Raw genomic sequence first — 13,532 nt, 5'->3', positions numbered from 1 at the left:
AACAGCAAGCCCCCCTCCTTTGCGCTTACCGCTCTTAGTGCAGTCCCTGTCAGCCTGTACAGTGTGGAAACCCTCGTTGGAAACATTGTGGTCAGGAACATCCGTGTGTAGCCATGACTCCGAGAAAATCATCAAACTACACTCCCGTTAGCGCTGTAAGCTCGTCCATCTTATTCCCCAGTGATCTCACGTTGCCCATGATGAGAGATGGGAGACACGGCTTGTATGTCTTCCTCTCCATAAGTCTCCGATGTTTCGCTCCTTTCATCTCCCTAATCATACGTGAATGAGCTCAGCTCCTGTTTCACGGTGTGCATCCATGCGTAAAGTGAGAAACGTAGCTGATGCTCTGGAAGGAAGTCACCCCAAAGATAGTATATGGTAAAAAGAGTGCACACTTAACTCTATAAACAACCAGGGCCTTCACAATGCATTTCAGACTAACTAGCTAGCTAAGTAGCAGCGTTCTTTTAGAGCTGGAATGTAACTTTTGACCGTGAAACAACAAAGGTGAGACGTGTGCAGAGATTGTCTATAGTGTGCAAGCTAGGTTTTTATTTGTCAAACAGGGAGCACTTGGTTCATTAATTACATGGGACTTTCTGCTGTTAGCTGGGGGCTGGAGCTAACTAATTGTTTCTACCAGCAGTGATGAATACTTACTTTCTTGAAATACTTTCTTATATCCATTCTTCTTCATTCACGTTTTTCTCCTCATGCTGTTCTAGTCGGCTCTGTGTGCTTCAAGGTAAACACACGCTGCAGGTACCGAGTGCAAGTAAGGTTGCAGGGAAAACGTGGACTGGATTTTCAGTGATGTGGGCGTTCTCTATATGAACAAGTGGAATGGATTGGATAACGACGCACTGAAGGGGCTCTCTCTACCTTACACGTGAACACATGAAGTGAAGGGAAACTGATAGATTTATGATCATATTTAAGTGAATAATGACAGGTTATATGATTATTTACTTTAAGGATAACTACCGTTTTTTACAACCTGAACCTTATTTCTAGCAAAATATATGGTCATTTACTCACCCAGATAACTTTGGTGTCATTTGAAGTTGTTCGGACGAAATGAGATCCAGTGTAGCGCCGATATATCCATATAATGCGAGTGACGGGGCAGCGACACACAGCCTCTATATAACGCATTATCTGCCACGAAACTAGTTCATTTCACCAATATTTTGTTATGATACGCTAGCGCTATTCCCCTCTGAGTCCGGGCTCGTCTATTGTCAACATCCTGGGTCTGTAGGTTGACCTACTACCTCTGACCTGGAGGATGTCGTCTCTGAGCTGCGCGCGCACCCGCGACAGCTCGGCTTGTTTATCTGTAGCTGCTACTGCTAGTTTGACCCCGGATGTTGATAACGGACGAGCCCGGACTCAGAGGGGAATAGCGCTAGCGTATCATGACAAAATATTTGTGAAATGAACTAGTTTCGTGGCAGATAATGCGTTATATAGAGGCTGTGTGTCGCTGCCCCTTCACTCGCATTATATGGATATATCGGCGCTACGCTGGATCTACTTTCGTCCGAACGACTCCAAATGACACCAAAGTTATCTGGGTGAGTAAATGACCATATATTTTGCTAGAAATAAGGTCCAGGTTGTAAAAAACTCATATTCCAAAAAAAAAAAAAGTTTAATAAAAACACCAAATTATTTAGGGGGGGGCTTAAGAATATTTTAAATAGGCCAAATGACGCCACTGATTGAGGTCATTCAACATCTGCCGGACTATGCTCAGGATGTTTTTTGAGTCTGTGGTGACCAGTGCTATACTCTATGCTGTTGTGTGCTGGGGCAGCAGGCTGAGGGCAGCGGACGCAAAAAGACTGAACAGACTGATCCGCAAGGCCAGCGACATTGTGGGAGTGGAGCTGGACTCTCTGACGGTGGTGTCAGAGAGGAGGATGCTGTTCAAGTTACATGTCATCTTGGACAATGGCTCTCATCCACTCCATGACGTGGTGTTCAGCCACAGGAGTACATTCAACACTAGACTGATCCCACCAAGATGCACCACAGAGCGCCACAGGAAATCATTCCTGCCTGTGGCTATCAAACTGTTTAATTCCTCGCTCTGAGTGTGGCATAATTGCTCTTTATATATGTACATTTCTTTTATTTTTGTTTTTGGTGATATTGATATAATAATAATAATAATAATAATAATAATAATTAAAACTGCCAGCAGTGATGAACGGGCCCTCGCCCCCCCACGTATATCGGGATGTGGCGCCGTGGGAGGCCTGTACGCCCAGATGTGTGCTTGCCCGTTGCCTATGCAAATGTTCTACCTACTGTAAATGGGATACGTGTCACACAAAACACAACAGTGACATCTTCATTGACTTCCTGTGTCCAGTGGGTGGCACTATAGATATAACACATTACTGATGCAGAGACGTATTCAGGGCGAGCCCCTCTACATGTGTGACCAATTTGAGGCAGATCGGCAATTGTATGTTGAAGTTATCGCTATGGAGTCCCCTGGCCACACCCACCCCCAATCATGTTGAATTATCAAATTTTTCACCACATGTGACGTATGTTTCAAGTTTGGTGAGTTTTGGGGCATGTTCTGGCTGCCAAATATGCGATCTTGGGGACAGACAAAAAATAATAATAATAATAATAATAATAAATAATCCTTACAGATACAATAGGTCCTCGCACGAGATTCGTGCTCGGGCCCTAATAATCATTACAATTACAATAGGGACCTCGCAGGTTCCCTGCTCGGGCCCTAATAATAATAATCACTACAAAAACAATAGGGACCTCGCAGGTTCCCTGCTCGGGCCCTAATAATAATCATTACAATTATAATAGGGTCCTTGCAGGTTCCCTGCTCGGGCCCTAATAATAATAAATAATCCTAGCAGATACAATAGGTCCTCGCACGAGATTCGTGCTCGGGCCCTAATAATAATAAATAATCCTAGCAGATACAATAGTTCCTCGTACGAGATTCGTGTTCGGGCCCTAATAATAAATAATCCTAGATAATCCTTTCACTCTGGTCCAAACGCCGCACCACTGGCAGGGCTTCATGTTTCCATGACGACTGACCAGAAAAGACGCGCGTGAAGTCATGTTTAAATGACTGCCGATTGTTGTTAAAGTTTATCATTACTTTGAGGCTCATTTTAACAGAGACACATGTATGCACTACACAGGTACGCAGTTTATTTGTTGCACTGCTGTTTTTGTTTAATAAACGGACCCCTCCAGTTTGACTGTCGCGCTAATGGCGCAAACGGAGCTAACCAGGCTAACAGAGCTAACTGGTAAGCGGTGCCTGGACTCCAGTACTCACCGATATGGTATCGGATTCCGAACAACTCTAGGTAAAAGGAAAGAAGTGTGACACAGCTTTGGAGCAACTTACTTAGTTGATTCACAACACTACAACTAAACGGATTCTCACTCTGTGTGTGGCACTGGACAACGGTTGGGCTGTGGAGCGGTGCAGGTACAGAGGAGAAGCAGCGGGTGGGAAGAGGATGATACCATTTGCTAAGCGGGGGTGTTTTCATTTTCGTCCTTAACATACCTTAACATATACATTTTAAACCACAAACTACAGAGTATGTTCTGGACATTATTTAACCTTGTCAAAGACGAACAAAAATTTTAGACTAACAACATTTCTTACTCCAAGTTTTAGGGGTGCTGAGCTAGCCTCGCCCACGAGTATACTCAACTGAAATACAATTTTATATGTCAGAGACTTAACTGAATTTCAATGCCTTAAGGTGGGGTAAGTTGAACCATTGGCTCAATTTACCCCATAGCCTTTGTCTCACTTTGCCCCATAGCCACCATTTTGGAAAAAACGGCCTAGCTTAGAAATTCAGGCTAATCTTTAGTGAAGTGATTTACATGACTTACTGCAGGTGACTACCGACCAGAAGGTCGCTGGTTCGAACCCCGGCTCCCATGGGCGGAACTGAGCTACACGCTGAAGCATCCTTGAGCAAGATGCTGAACCCCAAATTGCTCCTGATGCGCAGTTTGCACCTTGGGAGGCAGCCTCTGCCATCAGAGGGCCCTGCGATGAGCTGGTGTCTCATCCAGGGGTGTACCCTGGCCTTCGCCCTCTGAGAACTGGATTTGGCCCCAGTAGACCCGCAACCCCCCAAAAGGGGGGATAAAGCGGCAACACCCTGCGACCCCAATAGGGATTAAGCGGACAAGACAATGAGATGAGATGAGATGATGAGATTTACATGACTTTTTACGTTAGCAAATTACCAACATGTATAATATATAATTTTAGACCTGGATAAATTTGCTTTGACATAACAGTCATTTTACCTCATATGCAGAAAATTTACTTTGACAAGCAAAAAACTGTTTTTTGTGTAAAAAAAATTCTTACCACTTCTCCCATGTGCTTCTCTGCATCACAGCAAGATGGAAATGATGGGTGCTTCCTGAATTTATGGTCACATGACAAAACGTGCACGGTTACCTAGATACAAGGGGTGGGTCAACTTACCCACTGGCTCATCTTACCCCACTCTCCCCTATGCAGAACTTATTCAGTTCTTGGATGATAAAAGTCTATCGCTGGTAATACGAGAGGCAGCCGACGACGGGCGAGGAGCTCTGAAGATTTTGAGAGACTATTACCAAGGTAAAGGAAAGCCACGTATAATCAGCCTTTATACAGAACTATCATCTAACATATGTGATCCACGCTGAGACCGCAATCACAGCGTTGAGAAATGTTGGTGAAACTTTTAGCGACGTTAAGGGGCTGCCTGAGTCCTTCAAACCATTTGCGGTCCATGTCACACAGCGTGATGAGACCATATCTTTTGCCGAGTTTAAAACAAAGCTACGCATCTACAAGGACACAGAGAAGATGTGGGCTGCAGCAACAGATGACAACGTGAGGGCAGCAGCGGACCTGGCGTGCTTCAAATGCGGCCTGAAGGGACACCTGGCCAGAGCCTGCCAGCGCAAGCTGTGGTGCAGTCACTGCAGGAGCACCACACACTGGAACACCACCTGCAGAAGGAAACAGCGCAGAGACCAAGACGAAGCACACAAAGTCTCCAGGGAGACAGAGGACCAGGACAACGAGTACGCCTTCCGAGTGAGCGAGGGGGCAGCAGGTGTCAACATTAGGGGCCTGATGGTCGACTGCGGGGGAACCTCGCATATCATCACAGATCTCGCCAAGTTCAAGAGGTCTGATGAGGAGTTCCAGGCCGAGACACACTGCGTGGAGCTGGCTGACGGCACGAGGTGCAAGGGGATGGCAGAGAGCTGCGGCGATGCAGAGGTCTGTCTGATTGACAGCAGAGGCAGCCATCTGAGCAGCATGCTGAGGCAGGCCCGGTACATCCCATCCTATCCACAAGACATTTTCTTGGTGAAAGCAGCCACTGCCAGCGGAGCCACCGTGATCTTCAAGAAAGGGAAGGATGCTCTGATCCACAGAGACGGTACGAAATTACACATTCATGTACATGACAGACTATATTATTTATTTAGTAAATAATGATGATGATGAATGTGATGACCAATGCAGGGGATGTTTTGATATGCAGACATGGCATGAGATTCTGGGGCACTGCAACTACGATGACATTCAGAGGTTACAAAGTGTTGTTGATAGCATGAAAATTAAAGGTCCAACAAACAAACCCCTCCAAACTGTGAAGTGTGCACTCTGGGAAAATCTTTTGAAACCAGAAACAGAGACCCTGATGTGAGAGCTAAAACACCTCTAGAGCTAGTAGACACAGATTTGACAGGACCGATCCACCCAGAGTCCAGAGATGGTCACAGATATGCACTTTCATTCACTGATGACTTTTCTAGTGCAGTGTTTGTGTATTTCTTAAAGAACAAAAATGACAGTACTAGCTACAGAGAAGTTTCTAGCTGACACAGCCCCATACGGCAAGGTCAAGTGTTTCAGATCTGACAATGGTACTGAATACACAGGAAAAGGTTACCAGGCTGTACTCATTAAACATGGGATTAGACATGAAACATCAGCACCTTACTCTCCTCACCAGAATGGCACTGCTGAGCGCAATCGGCGCACACTTTTTGATATGGCACGGTGCATGTTGATTGAAAGTAGTCTGCCAAAACAACTGTGGACTTATGCAGTCCAGACTGCCGCTGTGGTGAGGAACAGATGTTTTAATAAACACACAAAGCAGACACCATGCCAGACAGATACACAAATTGCAGCATGTCTAAATATGTGTCTGATGAGGAGACTGATCAAGTCCAGAGTAACATATGTGGCCGGAGCACGGCTCACTCCTCCTCGCAGTGGGCCGCTGTGTCTTTCTGGCGCACTGATTGATTGGCGGGGAACGCACCTCTATATAGGCACCTGGTTCCACCTTGCACACTCTCTCTTTTCCTGTTCCGCTCGTCCTTGGTGGTGGCTGTGGCCTGGCGTGGCGGAGCTGGCGTGGTGAAGCCCAGGTGGTGTGGCTGTGCTGGCGTTGGAGCGTCCTTGGTGTGTTGCCATAAAGACGCACGATATTTTCTGCAGCGCACAGGTAAGGTGCGTTAAAGGGCACCAATGCCTCTCCTTTACATTCACGTACCAAATATGTTTGGTGACACGGTTGTTCTCGCTGCAGTGTGGCGGACTGTTGGTGCCATGGGGCTGGGTTGCCCCACTGGAAGCCCTTCTGTGTGTTGTTGTGATGTCTCCACGTGGTAAGTCGTGTTGTCCGCACCTCGCTTTCAGTCTGTTGCTCGCTCCCAGCTGATTGTATTGTCCTGTGCTGTTGTCCTAGAATATGTCCTCCTGGCGCTCCGTAAATACCATGCTGGTGAGGCCCAAAAATATTAAAGCCATCATCTCCTGGACCCGCTGCTGATTTGGCTTGCTGGAACTGTGCTCTGTGGCTCTTCGGCTCTCCTGAGCTGTGATGGAGCAGTGATTGACAAGACAGGCTCTTCACAGAGCTGGTGTCGGGGCTTTGTTGGCCCCAGGAATTTTGTTGGTTTATTAATTATTTTTGTTAATGTGAATAAGAGTTATTTTGTATTCATTTTGTAAATTTTTTTTGTTTAACGAACATTTACTTACCTTTTTGTTTTGTTTGTTTTGCTGTTTGTTTCTTTATTTAAAGTATTTTGCTTTGGGGAGTGTGTGTGTGTGTGGGTCTGTGTGCGTTTTGTATATTTAAACGCTGCATTTAACTGTTTTACATTTCCTTTTTTTCTTTGTGGACAGGTGTTGTGGGCCAAGGCGGCGACCCTATCCCTACTGGTGGTCTTTTCTTCACGAACCCCTTGTGTGTGTGTGTGTGTGTGTGTGTGTGTGTGTGTGTGTGTATGCCGTGAGACAGGTGTTTTGGTTAGTAACCCCTCCCTTGATTTGAGTTAGGGCCGCCGTGATGAGCCCCAGCCCTGTTCACCTCCTCCTCTTGGTCCCAGGTTAAATGTTTAAATATTATGCAGCCTATGTCGATTTGATGAACTTCATTGATTAACTGTAAAATAAAATTGTCTTTATATTTTTCTAAAAACATCTCTTGACAGAGGTATTTCGAACCTGTAGCAGCCTGTAACCATAGTAAAGGTATCTAACTATTTTCTTCTCCTGGGGTGAAACTCCCCAGGTGGCGTTGTTGGTACAACTTTTGCACCCTCCACTTGCCACACATAGAGTACTGTTGTGGAGTTATGTGTAACATACCTGTTTCATTCTCAGAAGCTGTAACCTCAGATAAATCAAGAGAGTGGGTCAGTGCAATGGATGAGGAAATGCATTCACTTCGAGAGAACAACACATTTACCCTAACCAGCTTGCCCGAGGGTAAGAAAGCAGTGGGGGGTAGATGGGTTTATGATATTAAAAAACAATCTTGATGGATCTGAGAAATGCAAGGCCCGATATGTTGCCAAGGGATACAGTCAAAAGATGGCTGTAGATTATGAGGAGACATTTTCCCCTACAGCTAACTTGACTAGTATCAGAGTGCTGATGCAGAAAGCAGCACAGGAAAATTTGTGTGTAAGCTAGAGAGGTCACTGTATGCTAAAACAATGGGGCAGGAATTGGAACAAGGTTTTGCATGACTATCTTACCCAAAACAAGTTTGTACAGAAGCAGGCTGACCACTGTGTTTACACAAGGGAAACAGAACATGATAAGATGATCATTGTTATTTGGATTGATGACAATCATTGCAGCAAGTGATGAAAATGCATTGAAGGTTGTGAAAGACATGCTTACAGCAAGGTTCAAAATGAAGGACTTGGGTAAACTTGGACATTTTCTTGGCATTGATTTTAACCAGAGTGACAACTGTGTAACAATGTCACAGACAAAGTATGTTGAAAAAATAAATCAAGAGGTTCAACATGGAGGATTGTAAGCCTAGATCAACACCGTGTGAACAAAAACTGAATTACACGGATGATGCAGCACTGATGAATGATGTCACAAGATACAGAGAGGCAGTAGGAAGCCTCATCTATTTGACTGTCTGTACCAGACCTGATTTGAGCTTTATTGTAAGCAGATTGTCCCAGTACTTTACTGAACCTATCGAACAGCAATGGGTACAGTTAAGCATGTACTGAGGTATCTCAAAGGCACAAAATAACAAAGAGTTGTGTTACAGGAAAAGTGATGAGAACCTGGGTATACAAGCATACAGTGACGCGGATTGGGCTGCGGATGTCAATGACAGACGAAGTACATCTGGTTATTGTATAAGCCTAAGCAAGGGCGGCACTTTAGTGTCATGGAAAACCAAAAAGCAGCCAACCATAGCACTGTCCACTTGTGAGTCAGAGTATGTTGCACTTGCCACTACCATCCAAGAGTGTCTGTACCTCACACAACTTTTAGAGGGCATAGATAAACATCTATATGCATTACCTAAGGTGTATGAGGACAACCAAGGTACTGTTGCCTTAGCCAAAAATCCTGTACCACTTCATACGTATTGTCCTACTGATCAGATGGTAGCAGATTTGATGACCAAACTTACAACAAAATTTAAGTTGATTAATGCCAGGACTACACGGATACGATATATTCCTAAACGCACATTTTTCTGTCCAGTTGGGCCTCTCAACTCTCGAACACGGCGATATCACCCACATAAACGGAGATATTTTTAAACGGATAAAAAAGTGGAGAAATAAAAAAATATACGATTGAGTGGATCCATGTAGCGATGTTAAATGGAGCTGGTGTTGACGCGATGACATCAAGCACCGAGCAACAAGCCGTACACACATGCGCATTGAAGCAAAACGGTTGTCAACAACAATGGCCGACATGTACCGGGCTATCTATGTGTGCTTTGCACTTTTAGGTCTCATCTCAGCTCTACACATGAACGTAACGTTGTTGCAACAACTCCACTTCATCATCGGCCCACACAAAAGATTCTATTTTCGTTTTCTTCGCCATAACTTCTTACCCTAACTGCCGCCGTTTGACTGCTTCTTCTGGACCGTTTGACTGCGCATGCTCATAACGTTCTTCTTCTGTGGTATTTTACATTTTGCTAATCGCCACCTATCGGCCGGGCATGGCATTGCAGGCTTCAGAGGCGATCGTTTTCGTTTTGCCTCTTCGTATGGACAGAGATATTTCTGTGGTGTGGACAGAGTTTTTTTTTAAAACGAGGACGAACATATCCACTTAAAAAAATATCCGTATTCATGTAGTCCAGGCCTAAGTTTGCCAAGTTTATGTTTGGAGATAACTGGAAAAAAATTGAAATGAACAGAAAAAAAACTCTGAATTTTTTTTTTGATGTAATAATGTGAGAGCAAGTGGGGGTGTTGAGTTGGTGCTCCCAATTACTAAATGTTTATTTGTTATTTTGTGTTTATGATGGGCAAACTTAATGTTATGTTATGTTTATTGATTGATTGTTTGAGTTGATTGAGGACTGATTGATTGACTGACAGGCCAGCTGTCTGATATCCATTGTGGGCATGTTTAATAAAAGTCTTGCACCCGCAGCTGAGTGCAGTTGTGTGTAGGTGACCTGGAAAACAGCAGAGCGTCTCCAATTCATGTTTGTTTCTTTCAGTATATTCTTTCATCCTTGTATTCGGTGCTTGATCTTTTAACTTTTGGGTTCACAATGCCGTGCCGCTGTATAGCCCTACTCTGTCAACACATACACAGTAATGAGTAATAGACCAAAGAATTGAAATAAATGCTGACTGGTCTAGACTTTAAAGGTGTCCTGTAGAGTTTTCTTGTAAAAAAAAAACCCAGACAGACCACACTGTGTGGTCTGGGTCTGTCTTCAGTGGCTCATTTCACAGGTAGCTGGTCTGATTAAATTTACAGCAGCACTAACAGTTGCATGTCCCTGTGCTTCTCTTTCCTTTTGATCTCATAGCCTCATCAGGTATTAAGACAACAAAGGGGCTCATTAATCATGTCGAAGGTGGATGGGGAGAATCAGAGTAGGAGATGGAGCCTTCATGGGAGTGAGGGGCAAGAAGCAGCACTTCACGCTGACACTTTATGATATTTTATTCAGTGATTTTTTTTACCACAGGCTCAGTGGGGAGAACATCAGTGACATGACTGCACATGTAAAAAGGATCTTCACACTTCGTCCTATATAGAATAAGGTAAACCACATGCTAAAGGTGGATATTCAGTGCAGTTTAAAGCTGCACTAAGACATCTCTTTATATTAACTATTCATCAAAAGGCCATATGATGGGTGTGAATCTTACACCCACAGAGGAGTTAATGTTGCCATCAGCTCTACAGAGCCCTGCCTTCTCTCAGCCCTTTGGTTTGGTTTTAACATTGGCAGTAGTGTTTTGGTTCAGTCTCACCACTGTCATCAACATCATTTCCAGCAGCAGACAGCTGTTGTTAAGCTCTTAAATGCCCACAGTATAATACCCTATTAATGTTGTCTTGGAAACAGTGGTATACTGTATGTCGCTTATGGAGTTATTGGATCATTTGTATGAGGATGAGCTGAGGCATGTGTTTGTGTTTTACAGTGTCGCAACTGTTTTGCGATCAGGGCTGTAATGTGCCACTGCTTTGTGGATGGATATTCAAATAAAATAAAAGCTGAGGAGTGAGCCTGTCCATGTTTTAAGGATTCAAAGGCCTGGTGTAAGTACTGTAATGCTGAAATCATGGCCCATCTTAATGATTTCGTTCCACATTGTAAAAAGCCCAACCATGAGTAGCCAGTGTTAAAGCCTTTAGTGTTTCCTCTACAGGCAAAGCTGGACAGAAATCCATCCAGAAGACCGAAAAAAGTGATAATACTGAATGAATGAATGCTGTGGACAACTTGTCAGACATTTTGCAAGATGAGATGGGAGGATTTAAAGATTTAAAGAGAGGAGTCAGTGATTGATGTGAGTGATTCACCCTTTTCCCTCCATTTAACAGCTGCTTTGATGTGATGGACATTGAGTGAGGCTGCACTGTAGTCCTGCTGCTCTGCAGGCCATTGATTCTGCTCATGGGGTGTGAGGGGGATGATGGCATGTATCCCACATAGTGTTGAAATATATACATAATAATATTAATATAATAAGCAAATAAATAAATCAGTAGTAATAAAGGTGGACAAATTAGATTAATCAGTCTTGTTTATTGTAGCTGTAAATGAGCTTGATTAAGCATGAAGTGTTTGCAGGTACATTCAGGGAATGATTTCAGAGGATAGGAGAAATGTGGCTTATCTGGCACTAGACAGGAGGTTTTTTTTTGCTTTAACATACCATTATGAAGTAAAATATTGATTGCACAATGTAATGGCTATAGAATGACACCGGCATTTCAATAGGTTCCCTCAGATACGTACTATAGTGCCTTATTAGGATGTAAGGAGCTAAAGTGTTAAGAATAAATTGCCTTTTCACACGTCATCAAGCAACAAACAAACATGAGCATACATCTGGAGTAGTTTTTGTGGCCACCTGGTGGAACTGAAGTTGATGAGTGTGACAATAATGAGCTAAACGAGGCTTTAAAGCTCTGTAGAGCTGTGGGACCCTGAAGAGTGGCAATCATTCTCTGTGGGAGTTTACCTTGTGAGGAAACTGGAATTGTAATCTCAAAAATCCATCTTGCCTGAAACCTCTCACAATACACAGTCATTTGATCCATCCACAGGAAGATCAGTTAGGAGTGTCTAAATGTTATCATGAGTTTGTACTTGAAGTACTAATCAATACTATCAATCACAAATGAATATTCTGCCTCCATCTGTGGCTGCAGTGCTTGTTTACTGTTCTCAGGACATAAATAACGGTTTGTCTCCAATCAGCTCTCAAACATCCTCACAGTGTAGTCCATGTCAATGGACAGACACATTCAGTTCAGTTTTATGAACTTTACTGAGTAAATTCTCAACAAAGCTTTCATTAAAGTAATCCTGCTTTTCCTACACCCTGTTGGTGAGTGCAGCATCAAACTTAGTGTTTACTATCTATTTAGATCTTTAGGGGTCGAGCATGTTTTGGATGGGTCTCAAATAAAACAAAATGTACTGAGAGATGAAATTAGCTGAAAGTTTACGCTGAGGAAGCAAATGATTGACACAGATGTAACAGCGAATACAACAACTCGGTTGTTTCCTCGTGCAAGTGCAGAACAACAGATGGCAGCATTTCTTGCTTCAGTCGAGTACTGTTTGTTGATATTTATATGCTATATGTGGATTGATTGTCATTGTTTTTCTACCCAATTGAGCTCAAACATCCCACTGAAACTTTAATAAAAACAACCATAAAATAATTGGCCTCCTCTTTAGGAACTGAAGTGATTCAGTTATAAGTTACGTTGTCCACATGATACGCATGTCTGGGATGTTGAGCAGTTATGGAACATAACTGTGTTCCAGAGTAAGCGTTGTAAGCGTGGTAAACCCCTTTTTTAAGGAAATGGCCATTGAAAGGCTGACAGACACAGGACAATAGCATGTACAGACTCTCTGAGTGAAAGGGGCAAAAAGGAATGAGTGAATGAATGAATGAATGAATGAATGAATGAAAGAAAACTGATGAATATTAGTTCATGCCAGGGTGACGATTTATGCTGCATTATGTCCTTAGAATTAAAAGTAAAATAAGAAGTATTTAACATAAAAATGCTGTTGTAGTGTACTAATTTTGTCACCAGAATGGAGGAAACAAATCTCTGTAACTCAAAGGTGGCAGGTACGCTGTTACTACATGTATGTTATGACATAACTGTGTTTACATGCTTACTCCACAGGGTGGCACTCCACCCACATATCAGTCAGTTTAAAAGCCATGCAGAGCTCAGAGCTCAGAACATAACACTAAGAGACACAATAACATCAATGATATCTCAGTTATCCAATAGTTTCTGATCTTAACCCACAAACTAAAACTCATCTGTCCATTAAAAATCTGTCTATGCAAGTCTTTTGGAAAATACACAACTGAAACCCTGGAGAACTCCATGTTTGTCATGGTGCACAGGACAGGTTAACAATCCCCGAACATTTCCATTAACTTTAACATTTTCAAGAAAA

At 43.3% G+C, this 13,532-nt stretch overlaps 1 protein-coding gene across 1 annotated transcript; it reads left to right on the top strand.

The window, feature by feature from the left end:
* The first annotated feature begins 3,766 nt into the window (after positions 1-3,766).
* On the top strand, positions 3,767-10,038 carry LOC311272146 (uncharacterized protein). Its single transcript, XM_084378314.1, has 4 exons — positions 3,767-5,477; positions 6,382-6,557; positions 6,642-6,720; positions 6,801-10,038. Exons 1-2 carry the CDS (start codon positions 4,892-4,894, stop codon positions 6,471-6,473), a joined length of 678 nt encoding a protein of 225 aa, XP_084234440.1. The 5' UTR covers positions 3,767-4,891; the 3' UTR covers positions 6,474-6,557; positions 6,642-6,720; positions 6,801-10,038.
* The last annotated feature ends 3,494 nt before the right edge of the window (positions 10,039-13,532 follow it).

This window comes from Pagrus pagrus (assembly GCF_965226575.1).
Source record: "Pagrus pagrus genome assembly, chromosome: 16".
Lineage (NCBI taxonomy): Eukaryota > Metazoa > Chordata > Actinopteri > Spariformes > Sparidae > Pagrus > Pagrus pagrus.
Note: the sequence above shows the minus strand (reverse complement) of the source record. Positions and strands in the feature narration are given on the sequence as shown.

Bases quoted from the DNA above. Each gene is read 5' to 3' on its own strand.
- LOC311272146 (XM_084378314.1), top strand. From the start codon at position 4,892: ATGTGGGCTGCAGCAACAGATGACAACGTGAGGGCAGCAGCGGACCTG. The intron at 5,478-6,381 runs GTACGAAATTAC...ACCTCTATATAG, and splicing joins TGCTCTGATCCACAGAGACG to GCACCTGGTTCCACCTTGCA.